General features: G+C 39.1%; 2 protein-coding genes across 2 annotated transcripts in view; both read left to right on the forward strand.

Annotated features, from left to right (window-relative positions):
- Positions 1–20,727, forward strand: part of LOC140314580 (beta-galactosidase-1-like protein 2) — a 363,608-nt gene that overhangs the window by 222,740 nt on the left and 120,141 nt on the right. The window lies entirely within an intron of this gene.
- Positions 7,986–12,180, forward strand: mmp13b (matrix metallopeptidase 13b). The gene is made up of 11 exons (XM_072392864.1): positions 7,986–8,123; positions 8,251–8,361; positions 8,580–8,707; positions 8,817–8,965; positions 9,065–9,190; positions 9,281–9,436; positions 9,550–9,670; positions 10,617–10,750; positions 10,834–10,993; positions 11,146–11,249; positions 11,678–12,180. The coding sequence occupies exons 1-11, from the start codon at positions 8,031–8,033 to the stop codon at positions 11,776–11,778; spliced, it is 1,383 nt and encodes a 460-aa protein (XP_072248965.1). The 5' UTR covers positions 7,986–8,030; the 3' UTR covers positions 11,779–12,180.

The raw sequence follows: 20,727 nt of genomic DNA on the forward strand, positions 1-20,727 counted from the left end.
CTTTTGCATTTGTATGATAAGAAGCCCTAGATCACTGACAAGGTGCATTGACATTGATATTGCATGGCTCAGTTTGCACTGATAAGTCTGAACTGAAATGTTTGAACTTTTAAAGGTAATGTACTTTTGCACAGTTCCACTCTGCACAATCATTATGTGTGTTAGAAAAATGATAAAATCATATAGTTATACTGTGAGAAAAGATGCAAGAATAAGAGTTTCTGTGATGGGGGGAGGCCTCCTCCTGTCTCATGGTTCTCATAATAATATATAGCAAGCAAAATTGTTTTGACTGTCTGAACTCGTCTTCCCATAACATTAAATTGCTAGTAATGCCTTTTCCCATAACATTGTGTGGCCAGCAAACAGAAACAATATAGATAGCAATAGTACCATTTTGTTAGTCAGACAACTCTGAGCCAGCTTCCTGACAGGTTCTGCGGACTTGTCTCTTTCTTGCAAGAAATAAATGTTTTGTGTTAATCGTATCAAGCAACTCTGAGCCTAATTTTGAGAGAATATAATGACATAATGGTCCTTCAAGCTGGATCCTAAAAACCCTTTCCACCTCCCAGGATCGGAGCTGAAACCGTGCACGGGGGAGTCCAGGACTCCTAACTGAAGTCCTCTTAGCAGAGTTTCTGATAGAGGCCGGCTGCCACTGGCTGGAGGAAAGGTGACAGGATCTATTTTTGAATCAGTGGCCAGACTCGCTGGATTCTTCGTTGTTGGACTTACCAGTGGTTTATATGTTCGCGAGAAATAGTGTGATTATTAGGAAAATATTTGTGATTATTTATTTAACAATTGTTAGAACCAAGAGACCTTTAACTAACTAGGAGCATTGCTATTTTCCAAAAAAAAGTTACTATTTCAAGTGCAGCTTAGTATCAGGAAAAGCCTTTAATTGGGAACTGAGTGGTGGTTGTGTTGGATTAACCCATAATAGAAGCAGTCAGTAAGGGTGAGTGAGTCCAGTCTGTGTGAGAGAAGACTATCAGGGCGTAGCCTAGCCTTTAACTGGGTACTGAGTAGTGGTGTTGGATTAACCCATGATAACATAATAAAAGCAGTCAGTAAAGCTGAGTCAGTCCATAGTCTGTGTGAGAAGACTACAAGAATAAATAACTCCTAGAAATGGAATCTTTCTTAAGAGAGTTTGCGATGGGAGATCGCAAGAATTAAATTCATCTTTGTTTGTTTGTTTAATTGTTTGTTTGTTTCTTTGCTGCAGTGTTGTTATATTTGCTATGTATGTATAAAGAGTGAAACAGCTGCTGATGTGTTGATGTTGCTGATGGTGACGACAGAAGTAATGTATTCCTGACTAATTGAGTTGAAGTGAACATTAGAGTTTGGTTGTTGCTTGTGACATAACGACAGCAGTAGTGTTTCATTCACTTGTACTCAGATTAACTCCACTGAAAATTGATTAGCTACAAGAGGACAGTATGGGAAATACCTGTTTTAAAGCTAACCGGGAGTTAAGTGGCAGTGCTAAAATCATGTTAAAAAAAAAACAGATAATATTAAATACTTAAAGACAGATGAGAAAATACATTTGGGTTTGAGGGAGATTTGAACATGGTAACATTGCCCAATCCTAGAGAAGGGGAAGACAAAAGTAATGTACAAAGTAAATCTAGTTAAAAACACAAGGTTTAAAACTAGACATTTGTACAAGTTTGTGTATTAAGATTTAACAGCTCTCTTAAAGAGTTCAAATTCAGAAGATCTCAGATGAACAAACAGAGCATTTCAAATCTTTATTCCTTTCACAGGAAAAACTGTCTGAGCAAAAGATGTTTTACAACCTGAGATTTTTATCATTTCCATAACAAACCTGCCATTCTTAGACAAAGTCCTAGAAAAAGTTGTATACTAACAGCTTTCTGACTTTTTCCTGTCTAACAATGCTCTCGATACTTTCCTCTTACAGTCTTGATTTTATGTGTTTTACTGAGAGATGAAACGGCAAGACCGAGACTGGCGAGGGTCTTTGTGCCATATTCAGGGCCAATATACCCACTCACAAGACAAAACATTTTAGTTTTTGGATACCATTGCTCCTGTCAAGGTTAGAATGGTTAAAAAGTGGGCAAAGGGCGCCATGGAGAAAAGAAGAGTCGGTCAAGGCACAGAAAAGGAAGTGCCAGAGAGTACGAAACGAAAATGGTGAAAGTCAAAGCTCCAGGTTCATGATGAGATTTACAGAGAAAAGCTATGTGTGTTCAACCAGACTTTGCATAGAACAAGGGAGAGTTATTTTTCTGAAATCATAAAAAAACTGCAGTAACAACGCTCATGTCTTGCTTGCTACAGTAAACAGATTAACAAACCCTCCAGTTTCACTACATTTAGAACTCATTTCAGTTTGCACTCCTAACAGGATTTTATTGATATATCAATGGTAAGTGATTGCACATTATTATCAACACTGAACTAGACAACATTAATGATATATTCACATCTCTCCATCAATTCCTGTCACTCAGGAAAACTTAGTCCTGACTCTCAAACTCTAAATTCCTCAATACAGTGATAAGTTTGAATAAACACATCACTACACTATCAATTTTGCAGGGATTTAAAAGTGCATAACCACAAAGTTTATGAAAAACTGTTTAAGAGAATCGCCTCTCGCCCGATGATCGCTGGGAAAGGCTCCAGCCCCCCCGCGACCCGACCGACAGACTAAACGGGTATAGAAGCTGGATGGATGCATGTTTAAGAGAGGCTAACTCTGGCTCATCCTCGTGGAAATATAAAATACTGCAACTCAAACCAAGATTAAAACCAAGATTTTGTGTGTGTTTGTTTGTGTAGTTTTCAAAAACACAAACAAACACACACACACATATACCAACATGTGTCATTTAAATTCTAAAGAATCCATAATCACGTGAAAATTTGACCTAGGTTCTAAAAAGTCTTTACTTGTATATTATATTCTTGTCTTGTACACTGTGAGTTCACATTCTGTTCAAGCACAAAACGAGGAAAGCATCATCGTGAACAGAAAATTCTCTGGAAAAAAACAGACAGCAATATCTGCCAAGTGTCACATTGTCAAAGAGCACCTTTGCATCTTCAAAGTTCTCAACTAACCTAGAAAGCTGTTGCATCGGGTCTCTGCTGCCCTCTTGCGTTGACCCTTTATCACATCTCATTTTTAAAATTATGCTGAGACTGCATGACCCGGTACCTCAGCAGTGACTGTGGTTTGGATCCTAGCATTTCCCCTCTGGTTGCAGTTGCTCATCGAGTGAAGTCCGGCCCTTTTGTTGAATCTCATTTTGTAGAACTGCAGTGTTAACAAATTGAATTGCAGTATCAGTTTTATACTGTATCATGTCAGATTTTGCTTGCGTCTTAAGCAATATTTCTTCAGGATGTCACAGTTTTCTTTAGTTTGTCTATGAAAAATGCCAAAGATAAGTCAGTTTGACAGACACAAAGTAATATTCCCAAAGGGCTATGTGCTGAAAACTTGATCTATCTCAGCTTGAACTGCATTGGGTCCTTAAAAACTGGACTCATGGAGGACAAAAGAGGAAGTGGCAAACCTAAAAAAATAAATCTACAGCAGATTAACAGTATCTGAAAGTTATGTACTTGTGAAATAGAAAAAATTAATTCAGAACACAAGATATTAATTCATCTGACCCTTGATAGATTATACTGTACATTTCCTGTTCACTAAGCCTCATTAGGAATAGTTTTCATGGAAGTGAAGCTTTCAGGAAATCATTCTTAAGAAAGGGAAACAGAGAGAAAAGGCTGAGGTATGTCAAATAGCTCATGAACTGGACTGTAAATCAGTAGCAACTGGTTTTATGGAGTGACGGTCCAACTCAGAGCCAAATGATAAGGGTTCCGTCAGGAAGGGCATCCGGCATAAAACATGCCAAATCGATGATGCGAGATTGACTCACTGTGGCGACTCCTGACAAAGGGAGACTTCGAAAGCTGAAGAAGAAGAAGAAGAAGAAGGTCCAACTCAGTGACAAGACATTTACATTATTGAAGCAGTGTGGGATCATCTTCAGAGAGGGAGAACAAACACAAAAGGCAGCCAAAGCACTTCCTACTTAAGACTACTTAAAGAAAATGCAATGAAGCTTGCCAATTGACAATCAAGTTTATATATATATACATATATATGTCATTCAAACTAGTTAAGTGCAACTGAATGACATCAAATGGAAAGCGAGGTGATCACGACTGAGGGGGTTGAACTACCAGAGGGCAGCATAGCAGACATTCAAGACAGCTACAAATACCTTGGGTTCCCACAGGTAAATAGCAACCATGAGGACGCAAAAAGGAAGTCAGAGACAACCAAGTATCTATTGAGAATAAGGCAGGCCCTGAAGAGTCAGCTGAATGGGAAGAACATAGTCAGAGAGATCAACAGACAAGCCCTGCCAGTCATCAGATACACTGCTGGTATAATAACCTGCCCAAAGGAGGAGATGGAAACCACTGATATCAAGACAAGAAAGCTCCTCACAATACATGGAGAGTTTCACCCCAAGTCCAACACGCTGAGATTGTACACAAAGGAAAAAGAGGGAGGCCAGACTTTAGTGAGTGTCAAAGCCACTATCCAGGATGAAACTACATATATCCAGAAATACATCAGGAAGATGCCCCTCAGTGACGAACTGCCAAGTGAATGTCTCAGAAGAGGCGAAGAGGAAGAAGAGGAACCATCATGGAAGGATCAGTTTATGCGCTAATAATAATAATAATAATAATAATAATAATAATAATAATAATAATAATAATGGCAGCTCAAGAAGTGGCCTTGGTTACTGGGGCGATGGAGGCTAGGGACTACCATACCACAAGAGACCCTTGACGCAGACTTAGCAAAACAGGACTCTGAGACATTCCAGAAAACATAGCAGCAAGGTGTAAGATGCATGTAGGAGCAACATACATAGAGCACCATTGCCAAGTGTCAGGAATATTGTACAACAACATCTGTGTCGAATATGGGTTGGAAGTGCCAAAGTCAAAATGGGCGATACCTCCAAAAGTATCGGAGAATGACAGACCTAAGATCCTGTGGGACTTCCAGATCCAGTGTGTTAAGTGTCAGGTGATATTTTGTGTAAGCGAATTGTCTAATAATGCATAAAACACCCATTTTATTTGAGCATGCAAAGATACTGAAGCGGACATGAGTTGAGAAAAGAAACACCATAATCACCACTGTAGTACCCATTATCTCTTAGTGATGATTTAGGTTTTATTAAGTCCATTTAAACCACGAAAGCCTGGCTGTGTTGAACTTGCTTTGTAGTATTCATAGTATGAACGACATCTCCCACTGGAATACAGTCTTTTAAAAACTGCACCTCGTGACTCAGACACACAAAATCACACGCCTGTCTGAAGCATCACAAAACCTTTTTTCAGAAATGTGTAAATTCTGCTTAGTTTGGCAATACATTTCTTATGTCTGTAACAGTCACTGAGGGCACAGGGAGGGATTTACGGGACTTTTTAGGTCAACTAGATTTTTCATAACTCAGCACAGATAGACACAGCACAGAGCAGTGGTGTCTGTTCTCCCACAGTGTTTATGTATGTGTGTATGTGTATTTGCTGGTGACATTTTGAAATAACTGCAAAAATCCCCCCCCCAACATTCAACTTCCCCAGCGTGAGTCAGAAGCACTCTCAGCCACCACCTCAACACTGATGTTACTCCAAAAATATTTGTCTCTCTGCAAGATGTGGCAGTGTGTGGGTCACATTGTTTGTTTTATGCACAGTACATGATATCACCAAAGAGTGCACACGGGCAAGGCCTTTTTTGATTTCTGTTTGTTTTTTACCTTTAGACTTGTGACATATATTAACATATTATGATGTATTTTTCTCTATATGGAGGTGTAAGCTCAGTACATTTTTTCAAGTGATCAGACTATAGCTGATGAACCATGAATGACTACCACCCCAATTGCTGTTTTTCAGGCGATGAATGAGATCTGGGTTTTTTCTGGCAGCGCAGCAACAGATGTTCCAAAAGAATGTTGACAATCGGAGCAATTGCTGTGTCAATCATTGGGGCAGCAGTTCACTGCCAATTGATTTAGGATGGCAGTAAGTGCCTAAAAGACGACAAATCTAATGGTCATTGACCAGTCTTTTTCTACAATCTAGACAAGAGCTTATAATTGCATACCAGTGTGCTGTCTCAGAGACACCAATGGAGAAGTAGCAGTAAAAGGCAGTTAGTATTTATCTGCCTTGAAGTAAATACTAGCATGGACAATGTTTTTTTGTCTTCTGTTATTTCTCTTCCTCTGAAATAACCCTACATATATTTACCGGCCAAATTTTCATTTTGAAATGTAATACTGTGATTTAGAACTGACTCTGGCAGTTATGAACTCATTGTTGTTCTTCAAAATTTCAAAGTTTGATATTTTCATAATGAAGAATTTTCATTGGCTTAAAGTGCCTTGCTAGACACCGTTCGCTCGGCCGGACCTAGCACTGGTGGCTAATGACTAGCGAGGCCAAGCAGACACTAGCTCCTAACATAAATGGTTACAGCTTTTATTTAATTCTTGCATTCCTCATAAAACACATTTTAAAGCTTTGTGAACATCCCAGGCAGTTATTCTATCAAACAAGCTTTTGGTCTTTAACTTGTTTTCTTCTTGTTGCATTTTTGGAACCTCAGTGCTACGTAGCAAATCAGCCTGGATTTCCACCAAATTTGATCAGAACCACTGTAATAGAATGTAGTTTTTCTACCTTGTAATATGTAAGATAGTGTTGAGAAAGTAAAATTGAAATTTGACAAGCTACGTATCTCTACTTTCCAACTTGTCAGGATGGGAAACACGGATGAGAAATGGGATGTGTGTTTAGGGTGGGGGGTACGGGGGTTATGAGGAACTTGCTTTATAGTACAGGCCCCTGGTTGAATTTCAGGAATACCGTTACTTGCCTAGGGTTAGAGAACAAAACTATTTGGTTAGAGTTGGAAAACATTACAGTAAGGACTACAATATATTCTTTCTACAACACCACTCACATAAATGCAAGCCATATCCAGTACATTTATGATATAGTAATACCTAAATATTTTACAATCCCTACATATGCTAATTATGATCAGATGAACCTCGTATTACATTGCATGTATTACATGCTGCTGTGTTTTCAAACATTGCATTCCAAGATATAAGATTTAAATTAGATATAATCTAACGAGACTGGCTTGGACGTTTTCTATGCCATGATCAAAAACATCTTACAGTTCCTCAGAACTGGGTCATCATGGGTCATCCGGTATCCGGTTCAATATTTATGCTTTGTGTATTCCTGGTAACTCTGAATCAGACTTTACATGACAACATGGAACACACCAACATCAGGAAATACTGCTTTTAATTACTTCGAATCAAATCTTATACACCAACACACGTCCTGCCAGTATGACAGTAATCACAGCATGCTGAGCACTGTTGGAAAATGATCAAATTCAAAAGAAGTATGTAAATCATTTGTTTGAAATTTAGATTTCACATTGCCATGTGATGTGTTCAGCTAAAATAAGACACATGAAACTCAAGACTGTCATGGGACTATCAACAGCAGCATGAAGGAAAAATTCCCAATTTTCTGTTACACTATTTAACTTCCACTGATGATGATGGCCAGAAGCCATAGGTAGTGATGTGATAAGCATATCAAAGGAAAGGATTTTCAAGAATTCTATTGGGAAACTCCTTAAGTAACAACACTTTGGGAACAGGGGGGGAGGTGATCATCAAAGCTTTTCTGTTTAGTGCAACATAGCATCCTCAAACCACAGTCACTGCAGATTTACAGATATAAGCACATTCCCAACAGACAAAATAGGAAGTGGCTAGGTACTTTTACATGAATCACCAGGATCCTTTGGAAAAAAAAGGATAAAAAAGTTGAATGAGAACACTATAAAAACCCTTCAGAACGTCTTGACTCCAAACCCTGGTTTGGACAACTCAGAGTAAACAACAATGAATGCTTTTTTGTTGCTGCTGGCGCTGGTCGCTAACTGCTCTGCTCTGCCTGTGGTGCCTGTGAACAGAGACAACTGGAGTTTAGCAGAGGTAAGATCTAAGGTCTTATTCAGTCATTGCCTTGTTAGCTGGTTTCATTTGGCTGTTTTGTCATAGTTGATCAAAAACATTTACTGTGTAAGCCTCTATCTGACTGGTTTTCCTTTATTTCAAACAGAAATACCTTCGCCGCTTCTATGGTCTTTCAGCTGGTTACCAAGGTAGACAATCATCATCAGGTGCCTTTCAGACAAAGATCATGGACATGCAAAGATTCTTCAAACTCGAGGTGACCATATGTGGAAAATATCTATCTTATTTTAGGTTTTTCTTTCCTAATAGTCTCTTTTGATCAAATACCATCAATATTTGACATTAAAAAAGAGGAAGGAGGATGTACTTCTTGTGACCTGTCACAGCAACTGCTAAACTGACATCTCCTCTTGAACTTTGGCACAGCATGTACCTAAGTGACAAATTTTGTTTCAATCTCTTCTGCTTGTAAAGGTTACAGGGAATCTGGACGACAACACCTTGGACCTGATGAAACAAGCCAGGTGTGGGGTCCCAGATATTGGCGAGTACAATCACTTCCCTCGACACCTAAAATGGCAGAACAACAATGTAACATTCAGGTACTAAGTGAAACATGCCTGAAGACAAAGCTTTGTAAGATCTTGTACTAGTCATGTGACGGTAACATACTCACCTACTCTCCTTTTCTTGTTTCTCTGTGTGCTGTAGGATATTGAATTACACACCAGATCTGAAGAGGTCTGATGTAGACAGAGCCATCCGCAGGGCGCTAAATGTTTGGGCTGATGTCACCCCTTTGACTTTTCAGAAGCTGCACCAAGGCAATGCTGACATTATGATAAGCTTTGGGTCAAAAGGTACATAAAGCCCACAACAATGTATTCTTAAAGCATTTTGAAAAGACACATAGTTATACATTATAATGGTGCATATTGTTTCTGCCATTTATTCTGAAGAGCATGGAGACTATAACCCATTTGATGGGCCTGATGGACTGTTGGCTCATGCCTACCCTCCCGGCCAAGGGATTGGAGGAGACACTCATTTTGATGAGGATGAACACTGGACTAAAGATTCATCAGGTGATAATAATTGTCAGATATTTAACAATTATATTGATCTTTGACAAGGTCAACAAAATCTTTTAATTGAACATCGATTTTCCCCCACAGCTTACAATTTGTTCATAGTGGCAGCCCATGAGTTGGGCCACGCCATCGGTATGTCCCATTCATCAGACGCAGGCGCCCTGATGTATCCAGTCTACTCTTACAGTACAGGCTTCCCACTGTCTGAGGATGACATTGAAGGCATTCAAGCTCTCTATGGTGGGCAGATGCATAATCTATGTTTAGATTTAGCATCATTACTAATCATTACTTGGTTTATTTTTCAAGGAATAGTATGAGTATCGTACATTAATGCCAGATGTCAATTCCAGGACCGAATCCAGACTCAAAGAAAGTGAAGCCAAAGCCTGAGGCACCAAACAAATGTGATCCCATGTTGAGTCTTGATGCTGTCACAGAGCTCAGAGGAGAAACCATCATCTTCAAAGACAGGTACAGTAAAGTAAGATCTTCATCATCATAGACTAATCTAAACTTATACGTCATGGGTCCGGTTAATTTCAGTTCAATTCATTTTAATTTGGTTCAATTCAGTTCAGTTCAGTTAAATTGAATAATACAATATAATAAGTTATATTGTTGAAGTATAAATCCTTGTAAAAATGTTGTGCTATTGTTAAAGATAGAGAACAAAATAGATTAAATCAAAAATCAGCTGACAAACACTTGGAAAGTTACAGTGCGACAGAAAGAGGTGTGGTAGAAATCCTCAGAGATCGCCATCAGTGGTTTTGTTTGTTGTTTCCGTGGCTTGGCAGCAACTTAGCTGACAATGTCACACATCGCAACAGCAGCTAACAGAGGTGAAACAAATACTGCCTTCCTGATCTTCTCCCTGTGACCTTGTCAGCACTCCAAGTCCATCCATTTTATCTGCCAGTGATCTCACATTTCCCATGACAATCAAGGGAAGAAATTGATTCAATTTCCTGCTCCTTTGTCTCCATTTCCCATTTCCCATCCAAAACCTCTTCAGCCAGTTGGATGTGGGGTCTTATTACAGGCATTATTAGGGCTTTGGAAAGCTCAGTCGACTGCTCCAACATGCAAACAACTTTCCCATTGCCTGGGTCATGGATAATAACAGATATAAAAGAACTGCCAGAATAATCAGCATAAATTATCATTCCAGCTTGGAAAATGTTTTAAACATCTGAGTTTTCACAGAAAAAATAGGCTCATTAGAAAATCTCAAGAAGCTGTAAGGAAGACACAACATGTCCAGGGCTACTGCAGCAGGCTACCACTAGTGAGGCACCATTATAAAACTTCTGTGAGGGAGAATAATTACTCCAGGCTTTTCAGATGCAATTTCACTCAATATACCTTGATAAACTCACCATGTATTTGATTATAGTGAATTATGACCTTGTTGCAGATTCTATTGGCGTCTCCATCCTCAGATGGTGGAACCCGAGCTGACACTGATCAAGTCAACATGGCCCTCCCTCCCGAACAAAGTTGATGCAGCATATGAGAACTCAGAGAAGGATTTTGTCATCATTTTCAGTGGTAGGTCCTTTATACTTTCTGGTTGTCTGTTAAACACAAGGCGCAGTACCTACACAACAGAACTCTCTTCGGTGTTTCAACAGGGATTCGAATGTGGGCTTTAAATGGATATAACCTTGTGGATGGTTACCCAAAGTACATACACAAACTAGGTCTTCCCAAAACCGTCAGGAAAATAGACGCAGCTGTGCACATCAAAGACACTGGAAAAACTCTGCTCTTCACTGATGAAGAATATTGGAGGTATGTGGACATCCATATTACATGTCAGATAATTCGACAGTTATACATTTTTAAATTAGCACAGAACAGTAACTTTAGGGATCAGAACTCAATCTTGCTACTTGGACTTCTACTGTATATTTCAATGTTTCTGTTTTGTTTGTCACCCACAGCTATGATGAAGCAACAGGCACCATGGACAGTGACTTCCCACGATCCATTGAGGAAGACTTTCCAGGAATGGATGATGAGGTCGACGCTGCTTCTTTTCGCTACGGTATTATAAAACCTATCAAATGCTCAATACATTTAAAGTTCCAGTATGTAACATTCAGGGTAATTATAGGTAAAAAATAGAATATGTATGTACTATGCAATATGTTTTACCTAGAGTAGAGGTATATGGAAAGATTGTTTAGTTTTTGATGTTATAATAAGTCTTTCATATCTGCAAATGGTCCCATCCTCAGACCAATAAAAAAAAAACACCAGCTCTGGAGAGAGCCTTTTGCATTTTCATGTTGTCTGTGACCGCTGTAGTTTGAGGCGAGGGGTATTCAGTTAGTTGCAATCTGCAACTTCGCCACAAGACGTCGCTAAATGCTTCACACTGCTCCTTTTCTGTATACAAGACTAAAATTCATATTTTTTCCAGCATAGCAGCATTACCTTCACTAACAGTTATACCACTCTTTTCTCTTTCAGGATACTTGTATTTCTTCCATGAGCATGTGCAGTATGAGTACAGTTACACTGCAAGGAAGGTCCTTCGTATCATGAGGATTAATTCCATTTTCAACTGCTGAAGAGGAGAACTGTGACTGTCACCCAGGACATATGTCTAAATATAGCTGGCTATATGTGATACATAGTGATGAACTACACGTATTCAGACAAGCTACAGTCCATTGTAAGAAGCGAAATGGACAGATGCAGGGATGACTAAAATGAATGTGTATCGTTGCTAGTGCTGGACACAGGATGCTTCAAAATTCCCCAGAAATAGAAGATCTTGTATTATAGCTATTTATTTTACAAGTGTATATTTATATTAAAGATCCACTACAGATATTCTTTATGATGCCTGTAGCATGTTACATTTCTTCATCAGTGAGAACACCATCTGATTTTCTGGTCAGTACCAGCGAGAACTTGAACCAATAACTTATCAGTTTTAATTACTTTGATTCTTTGTTAAGTACCAGTGTTTGAGTATAAAACTGGATTAGAGTCTAAGGTGATGAAACCACCTATTTAACGGCATTTCTTTGTACACGAGTACAAAAGATTACTTGGCAATATAAAAAAAATTTGATTTTCTTTCATCAAATACAAATCCCTATAGATCCCTAAGCAAATCTGAATTAATCACAGTTGCTTTTAAAGTCTTGTATTATTAATGTTGCAGGCCTTATTCTGCATCAATAAAACCTTTTACATGTTGAGTTGTAACAAAAGGGGTTGAATGTAACAGGAAAAACAATGAGAAAGATCCACCAGATTTCATAGTAAGTGTTCTTGTTTAAGCACTTTTATAAATGGGCTTGTATTCTCAAAAAACATTTGGAAATTATCTATTAAATAAAGTTTGTTCTCTGTTGTCTGCAGGCTGAATGAGTTATCTGTGTTTTTCCTTAACTCTGACACAATACCTTCTCATTGGATTACATATATATATATTACCTCAGCCCACCACCACATACTGTCACATCTCTAGCTTATTCATTCAGGCCAGGGAGTGGTTCCAAAGTGTTCGTGATGGGCATTATCTTACGCTGACGTTAACTGACTTCATATACATGTGCTTTATGTATCTATTGTGAATTTTTATTTGGGTTCGCTTTGGCATCAGGTGGTTGTTTTCGTTGGCACAAAATTTTCTCCACCAACATTGCGCAGCCACCGATCCTTGACAGCTTCTGGATTGATGGCGCACTACTACCGCAACACTAATCGCTGTTCAGGCTTTTATCATAATATGAAAAGCAGTGTAAAGCAAATCGGTGTACAGAAGTTGCGGGGGACGTATTATTAGTTGCACAAATATACAGCTTAAACCTTTACAACATGCATCTCTACTTCATACACGCTGCAAACAAATGCTTTAATAAATGCACACTGTAGGCTATATACCCCAACAATAAGCAACCTATAGACCACAATTCTGGCAGGGTACTCATAATGTGTTATGATGTAGTTTGTTTGGTGATATGCAACTGAACAAAGAGTTTAACTACCCTCGTATGAGGTGCTATTCAACACTTCATGCGGCTCTCTCATCCGTATGCTTGACATAGAGACAATTAATTCTGCAGCATGCAGTTACATAATTTCTCCACTAGAGAGCACTCCTATCAACGCTTTGACAACATCACAGTCTTCTGACTGAAAAATGCTGACGTGCTCAGAATACTTAAAGTCATTTTGGGGCAGGTTACTTGATAGAACTGCAGAGTTCATATGCTACATCATGCCAGTGATTTACCCAGGCTTCAGTCTTTAGAAGACTCTCAATCCATTCGTTCATTCAGTATTAGAAAGTGTTGAGAGCCATCATGGACCCGCCATGTCAAACCTGAACATTTATTAAACTAACTTAGCTCTGATCATATCAGCAGATGTTTGTTGTGAGTCAATCTCTTTTGGAGCTGTGTGAAATGTATGATTAAACATTCAGACTGTGCCCAGTTTTGACAAGTCAGAGAAGTAGGTCTTGCAAAATTTTGGGAAGCCATGTGGACTGAGCCAAGAAGACTGATCCACAGGCCCAATCATGTGGATGTAATTACAGCGCAGTGAAGCAGTCACCTCATTTGGTCATTGCGTGGTGTGTGCTGCGTCACCAGTTCACAAATCATGTTTGTTCATCATTGATTTTGACTGTAAGAGTCTAATCTGCAGTTTGCAGAAACAAGAGAAGTTATCTGTCAGAAATGTGCCTTTTATTTATTCGTCAGTTGAAGAAAAATCACGGCATCCACATGCATCGGATGGGATGTTCTTTCTGGTGTGGTGCTTCAGAGTTTTTCGTGTTTCAATAAATCACTGTAATGTTGGAAAATGGATTTCAAAAACAGCATAGCCAGGATGACAAGAAAACATCCAATTGAGAGACCAAACAGTTTACATGCTGGGTGATGCAAACTAACCACTGGTGCTGTTACAGCTGACTGCAGACCTGGACTTAAAATGTTCTAAATTACACCCTTTTCTTGCAACTTTTCCTCTGTGATAAAATCTTCTTTTGAGATATAGGGAAACAGAAATCCAGTTGAGCACGACAGAAGAAGCACTGACAGTCACTCACACTGTATGCATGGGTGAGTTTGCACTCTGCGGAGAAATTGAACAGGACAGTCTCTTGTCTTACTGACACGCTCTTTCTCCTCAGTGTTTAGCAGAAACTGAGAAACCTTCAGTGTTAACTTGACTTCAAAAGGCAGTAGAGCAGAGAAGAACAATTTAAGTTGTTGATAACCTGTGTGGATTAAGGAATACATTACTATCAGAATCAGGAATACTTTAATAATCCCAGGGGGAAATTATTTTCATTACAATGCTCCAACATATATTATACAAACAACATCTATTTAGAACAAAATATACAATATACTATAACTATACTATACTATAACCAACTTGTTCATCTCATCCAAAAGCAGAGATGAGGATTTGAATTTGAGCCTAATGAGAGGATCATAAATCCAGAATTTGAAAGCCTTTTTGCTGCTTAGTATCATGATGTCCAGCCTGGTCAGTGAGCGGAAAATTTAAATCCCTACTGCTTATCATGCAGCCAAGGCTGAAGACAAGGTTGGTGTGGTTTGGCTATCAGCACCCATCTCAAATTTTGATCTGAGATGCTTATTTAAATGTACCACTCGTTTAGTTTTTACCCAAATAGGATAGTACATGGGTATATTTGAAATAACTTTCTTATCAGCCAATGTCCAAGCGTTGCTGCAATTTGTCTTTGATATAAAGAAATTAAAACTGAATGGAGGCAGTCGAAAGATGTTGAGAAAAAAGGTCAGTGGAAGAGAAAAAGAGGTGGTATCCTCTGGGGAAAACCTTGACAGCGCAGCAGCTGCTTATGGAAACCAGATGGAGGAGAATGACAGGGGAGGGCAGCCGTCTCAGGATATATCCAGTTTCCTCTGGGAAACTCCCTCCACAGACCACCACTACAGGAAAGGTGATGCAAGATTCCTGCTGCCCCCACGCCTAGCTGATTATTCAGAGCGGCAGCTAGTTGCTTGGAGCTGGGAGTGGTAATTTCACCATTAAAAACGGACACGTGTGTGCACGCTTTACAACACGAGTGCACGTCAGTTGCAGTAGGCATGAAGTCTTTTGGACGTGGGGGTTTTGTTCATCTGAGCTGAATTGGTGTCGTTTTAACAGTGCTGATGAATGAGTTTTAACAGTGTGCTCTAAACAGCCCTGTGTGCCTGTGTGTGTGTTTGGTGAGAGTGTGTGATCAGCTTGTTTCTTCCTCAGCTGTCTTGTTCAACATCACTGTGTCCATCTCCCCGGTGTTCCTCTCCGTCTCCCCTGAATAGCAGAGAAACTATCTGAAGTTGTTTTCTTAGTAAAGTGCTGCTTCCACGAAAAGGCTTCTTTGCTCCGATGTTTCTTCAACATGGATACTGGAAAGTGGAGATAAAAAGCTGACGCATTGAGCTCAAGTGCGTACGACCCAGAGCGGTGTCATTTCAGGAACCCATGAATTTCAGTTGATGGCTTTACAGAGACATTATCTTTTCAAAGCTTAGGCTCGTGTTAAAAGACAACTACAGCTTTACCATCTGAGCAGCCTGATTGCAACTCATTAGAATCTACAATTTGATTTGACCACCTGAAATAATGCATCTGCGCAATGAAAACCCTAAATAAATCATAACCAATAATTATCTTAAAAATGCAACTAGATTTATGAACTGTGACGAAGCATAGTTCTGTTGTGTATGTTATCTACTGGGCATTTGATGTCCATCCCACACTGCTCATGATTACACCATGTTTCAGTGATTCATCTCTGTAAAGCTCTGCCTGTTTTAAGATAAACAAGTCAGCTGTCAATGAGCATAACACGATCCAGGCTTTGTCCCTGGACAAGAAGAGTCATGTTTTTCTCTCCCATACCTACTCTCAGATAAAGCAACTGATAACCTGAATCTGTTTTTAGTCTCACACAAAAAAAAGTGGAAAAAGCTTGTCTGATGTGTGATACGTATAGCATTCCAATATATTAAGGGAAGTTACACTCGCGCCTTCTTTTGCAGCATGAAAATGTTCCATGATCCACTGGCATGTGGAGATGTCACATGGCCTTTGATACTATCTAAAATAACTTTTCTTTTTTCTCTGTCTGAATAAGCTTCCCATGGACATTTTTGGTGCAGTTGGCCACATAATTGATTTACAAGTCCTGAGTTCAGAGGAAAGTCAAACATCTAAGGCTTGTAATCATCTTGGAACCCCACGAGAGGGTCCTAACCCCTACATGCACACTGGTGTTTAAAAAAAAAAAGAAAAGTGAATCACCGAGGAATTTCACATTCCTTAGCTTTTCTTTTTTTTTTCGCAATGGTTTATTACAGTAGTCTCCAACAACACAGAAAGCAATACAAATAAAAGCCGTTTATTAACGCTGTAGCCAAGCCAAGCCAAGCTAGCTTTTTCAGTTTTAATAGAGGACATTTATGGCTGAAGCTTTGTCTGAAATTTCTTATTTTTAACATTTCAACGTTTATTTGACCTCATAAAGATGTCTGGGTCAATCTGGCCTGTTATTTCTTTTTACTTAAAGAGAAGTTATACAACATTTTTTTCTTTTCAACTTTTTCTTTTCTTTTCTCACTGTCAGACGAGCTACGCGGGCCGAGTGCAGGCTGTGTGACCCTTCAGCGTTTAAAGCAAATCTGATTCACCCGATGTTGTTATAATGGGGTCATAGTTGCAGGAGAAAACAAATATGGAAAATATTTGTACCTGAACCTGTCATTTGTGAGAGTTTTTGTGTGGTAGTGGATGCGCCCTGCAACATGCTTAGCAGATCGATGACAAACTTTCCATAAATCATGAACTGTAGTGCACTTTTGCCATGTAAGTTTCCTTTTTTTAGTTCAAAGCATAAATAACAGTAGAGTAAACCTTTGTTTACCTCTTAATTCTTCAAACTAAACATCTTTATTCTACCGATATCTTGTTAGTTATTGGTTTCGTAACAAAAATAATAATGTTTTATTGATGTAAAAGGCAAATATTAGTATATATGCTGCCCATACCGGCTGTTATTGAGATTAAATAAAAATGTACGCAAATTTTTTTTATGGTAAATTGTTATGCTGCGTTTTCTTTTGAAAGCAATTCATTTTTTTTTTTAAAAAGACACACATGGCAAGCCTTACATGGAGAGCAACTTGTTGAACGTACAATCTTTCTTTGTAAAGTACATTTACAAAGTGAGTTTATGTAAGTTGTAAACTGGTTCTAAATAAATATATGTGAAAAAATATAAAGAATCAAATTCATTCAGATTGATTTGGCAAGTTCAGAAGCTGCCATTCTGACATCCAAAGAAATACTGTAACTTTTGCAGAGTTGGCATGTTTAGACAGTGGAAACTGATGCTTTTTTGCAACTTGGTCTTTTTGTGTCGGTCTGATCTGATGCAATCCATAAGAAATACTGTCAGAAACCACATTTTCAGAGAACACACAAATTTGTCAGGGTATGACAAACCTGCCAAAACCCCTCAAAACCATTTGGTTGAGGCATGTGCCCTTACTTTTTAAAATTTTGATACTTCTATCATGAAGTGATACCTCAACCATTTCCTAAAAATAACTGATTCCAAATTGCTCCAAAGAAATAAAATTGTCCCTTTTCTCAGTGAAGATTTAAAAAGTTAAGCACCAATCTCGGTATGGACAGCCACCTCAAATTACACGAGGAGTCACATGTTTCTAGTGTTTTAAATTCACTTAATGTTGGGAGAGCCACAAACAATCATGGTCAAAACAAAAAAAAAAAAAAAAATACATGGTTTTAAAACTATTTGCTTGATAAGTTTGTACAACAGTGCAAACTCCAACAGCTATTGTGGCTCTTAGAAAACAAGCAAATCTTTGTGGCCCGTGACAAGCCGAGCTGATCCTTTGTTTGCCTGGAAAACAAAACCTCTGGGCTGAGCCGCAGTTCGCTGACACAGTGCCTAAGCGTCCATTGTCACGGCAGGACAGCAAGCCACAGAGGGCATTCAGAGCATCAGTAAATCAATACTGCTGGATGATAGCCTCGAAACTGCAAATACTAACTCAATAAGTTTCTAAACTTTTCTCTAAAACACAGCCTTGGATTTCACAGGAATGAACACTAAAACCTTGCAGTGTTTGAAGCGGTGTGAGCTCATTGTTCGAGCAAAGTGAATTATCTGCTTGAATGGCTGGATTCTCCAGAGGATCTGTCCAGGAAGGTCACATTACATTTGTCTGATAGTTGTTCAAGCAAGAACAGAGCATTTAATAAAGACACCCTAGTTCTGCTTGCCTGAATTAATTATACACAGTTCAAAGCGTCCCTCTGCTTTGAAGTAATTACATCTCACAGCCAGACTGCCGCAGAGAGGCAAGTCATTACCTTTTCATCTCTTCACTCTCGTCGCACGCCACTGTAACGCAAACAGCACGCCTGAATAAGTTGTTTTCAAAGATAAAGATTAATGTTACTTGTTATTTTTCGTGTACGCTTAGAGAGACACAAAAACAAGGCAAACAAGTGAGGGGGGCATTTTTATTAATCATTAAAGTAAAAAGTACCTGGCAGCAGTTAGATCACAGATAGTTTCACCGAAGGTGTACATGCAAACACACGTTTGCTTTGATTTTTTTTCTCAGATCTGATGACAGAGCCACCAGATTTCGGGAGTCAGTTTACACAAAGTCACATTTGTTCATATTGACCAATCTGAAGAGTGATAATAGCGTGAGATAACAAGATGAGGAGATCAAATTTTTTCACATATGTCGGTTTCTTTTCCTTTCATCGAAACTCAAATCTCCATCTTTGCAGAGTCGGCAGGCTATGCCACTTCCTGTCTTCAAAGGTCTCCTCAGAGTCAGACAGAAATGCCCAATATTTCTGTTGATAACTCCTCCATTTCTGAGCTCTTTTCTGAAACATTTTCACTATCTCTAATTGGCTTTGCAAGTCATGCTCCACTGCGTGTCTTCTCTGGGAGTACACATGAACAGACTGCTTGTGGGCACATTTGTACTGCTTGTTAGTACATCTGCGTACAGTATGTCCCAGATGAGACGGCAGGACATTGGCAGGAGCAAATTGGAATGTACAGTGCCCTCCGAAAGTATGAATGCACACATAAACAATGAAGTTGTGTTGCACAGTTTTTTTGGATGAAGTCAGTTTCATTGACATGCCTGTCAGAAAATACAAAGGATAGAATGCAAAAGTAATGTTACAGACATTAGAGATGTGATTACTCAAAATATCAACCTTTAGTACTGATCCCAGTTCTGAAAATCTGACCTTCCTGGCGGTGAGATTATTCACAGTACCTTCCAGCAAACTCTTCACATCCAGAACAGATCCATCCATGTTTGCTGCATGGTCTGAGCCCCTTTGGTCAAGCTCATCCCAGACAAGTTCAGTGTGGTTGAGTTCAGGTGACTGAGGAGGCCATCGCGTGACTGATTGCATGCCTTCGTTCTCTTTTTACTCCATGTAGTTTTGGATCAGTCTAGAGTTGGGATGTAACAAACAAGTTCCCTGCAGGTATAGGATGAGACTGCTATACTTTTAACTTTGAACAGTCTATCCACGAGAGACTGTTCCAATCAGTGTCAGTCCAATTCAGACGGTCTTTGACCCACCTTGATCTTTTTTGGGAGAGTAAAAATGGTTTCTATCTGGACTCTCATGGCCAGCTCCAGACAACTGAAGCAGATACTGCAGTTGGGCATGTGTCATTCAGCTAATCAGTTAGTTGAGAAAAATGTAAGCATCTGTCATGCTTACTTGACACTCAGATAAACTTATCCTCTGCAAGCTAAATAGTCTGGGCCACACTGTTAGCCTGTGAAAATTGTTGTTTGCATGCTCTTATGCTGATGTTGTCACTGTAACCTGAGTTAGTCACATTATAAATAAAGAAGGAAGCTGGACTGTTTTTATTACCAACGCTGATGGTGCGGCCTGTGTATTTTTCCTCCATAAATGTACATATTCCTGCTCTCCTGCCCTTATTATGTCATTGCCAACACCCAGTGTGATAAATAAATGAAGGTCTTCTTAACTACCAATATTTTGCATTATTGACAGAATGTGAAAAAAGGAAGACGTAAGAAAGAACAAAAACATACTGGACATCAAAAATAGTTTGAGAGCCAACAATGAAGGTAATTACAATTTCTAACCATAACCAGGTGTTTTTGATATCTAAACTTAATCTACCACAAGTGACGTGGTAGTTGAAAAGTGACAGAACTTTAGGTCAGATGGGCTTGAACTCGAGCTTTTCACGTGGCAGTCCACAGATAGAGGCCACCAGTGCTGCATTCAGAGTGTTTATGAGCATCTTAAAAGTGGCGAGCCCTAGTGATCATTTTACTGTGTTTTCACAGTGAGACTGCACTGGAATATCTGTATCCTGATAAAAGTATATTAAATGAAGCCTTTCACTAAATATGTAGGTTTTGAATCAATATTGAAAAGACAAATTGCATGAAAAA

Source organism: Leuresthes tenuis, unplaced genomic scaffold (genome assembly GCF_036924035.1).
Source record: "Leuresthes tenuis unplaced genomic scaffold, fLeuTen1.0.hap1 SCAF_9, whole genome shotgun sequence".
Lineage (NCBI taxonomy): Eukaryota > Metazoa > Chordata > Actinopteri > Atheriniformes > Atherinopsidae > Leuresthes > Leuresthes tenuis.

What these genes read in the sequence shown, in the direction of transcription:
- mmp13b (XM_072392864.1), top strand. Translation starts at nt 8,031, where the DNA reads ATGAATGCTTTTTTGTTGCTGCTGGCGCTGGTCGCTAACTGCTCTGCT. An exon ending in AAAGATTCTTCAAACTCGAG is followed by an intron (nt 8,362 to 8,579) that starts GTGACCATATGT and finishes CTGCTTGTAAAG; the next exon opens with GTTACAGGGAATCTGGACGA. An exon ending in CGCTGCTTCTTTTCGCTACG is followed by an intron (nt 11,250 to 11,677) that starts GTATTATAAAAC and finishes TTTCTCTTTCAG; the next exon opens with GATACTTGTATTTCTTCCAT.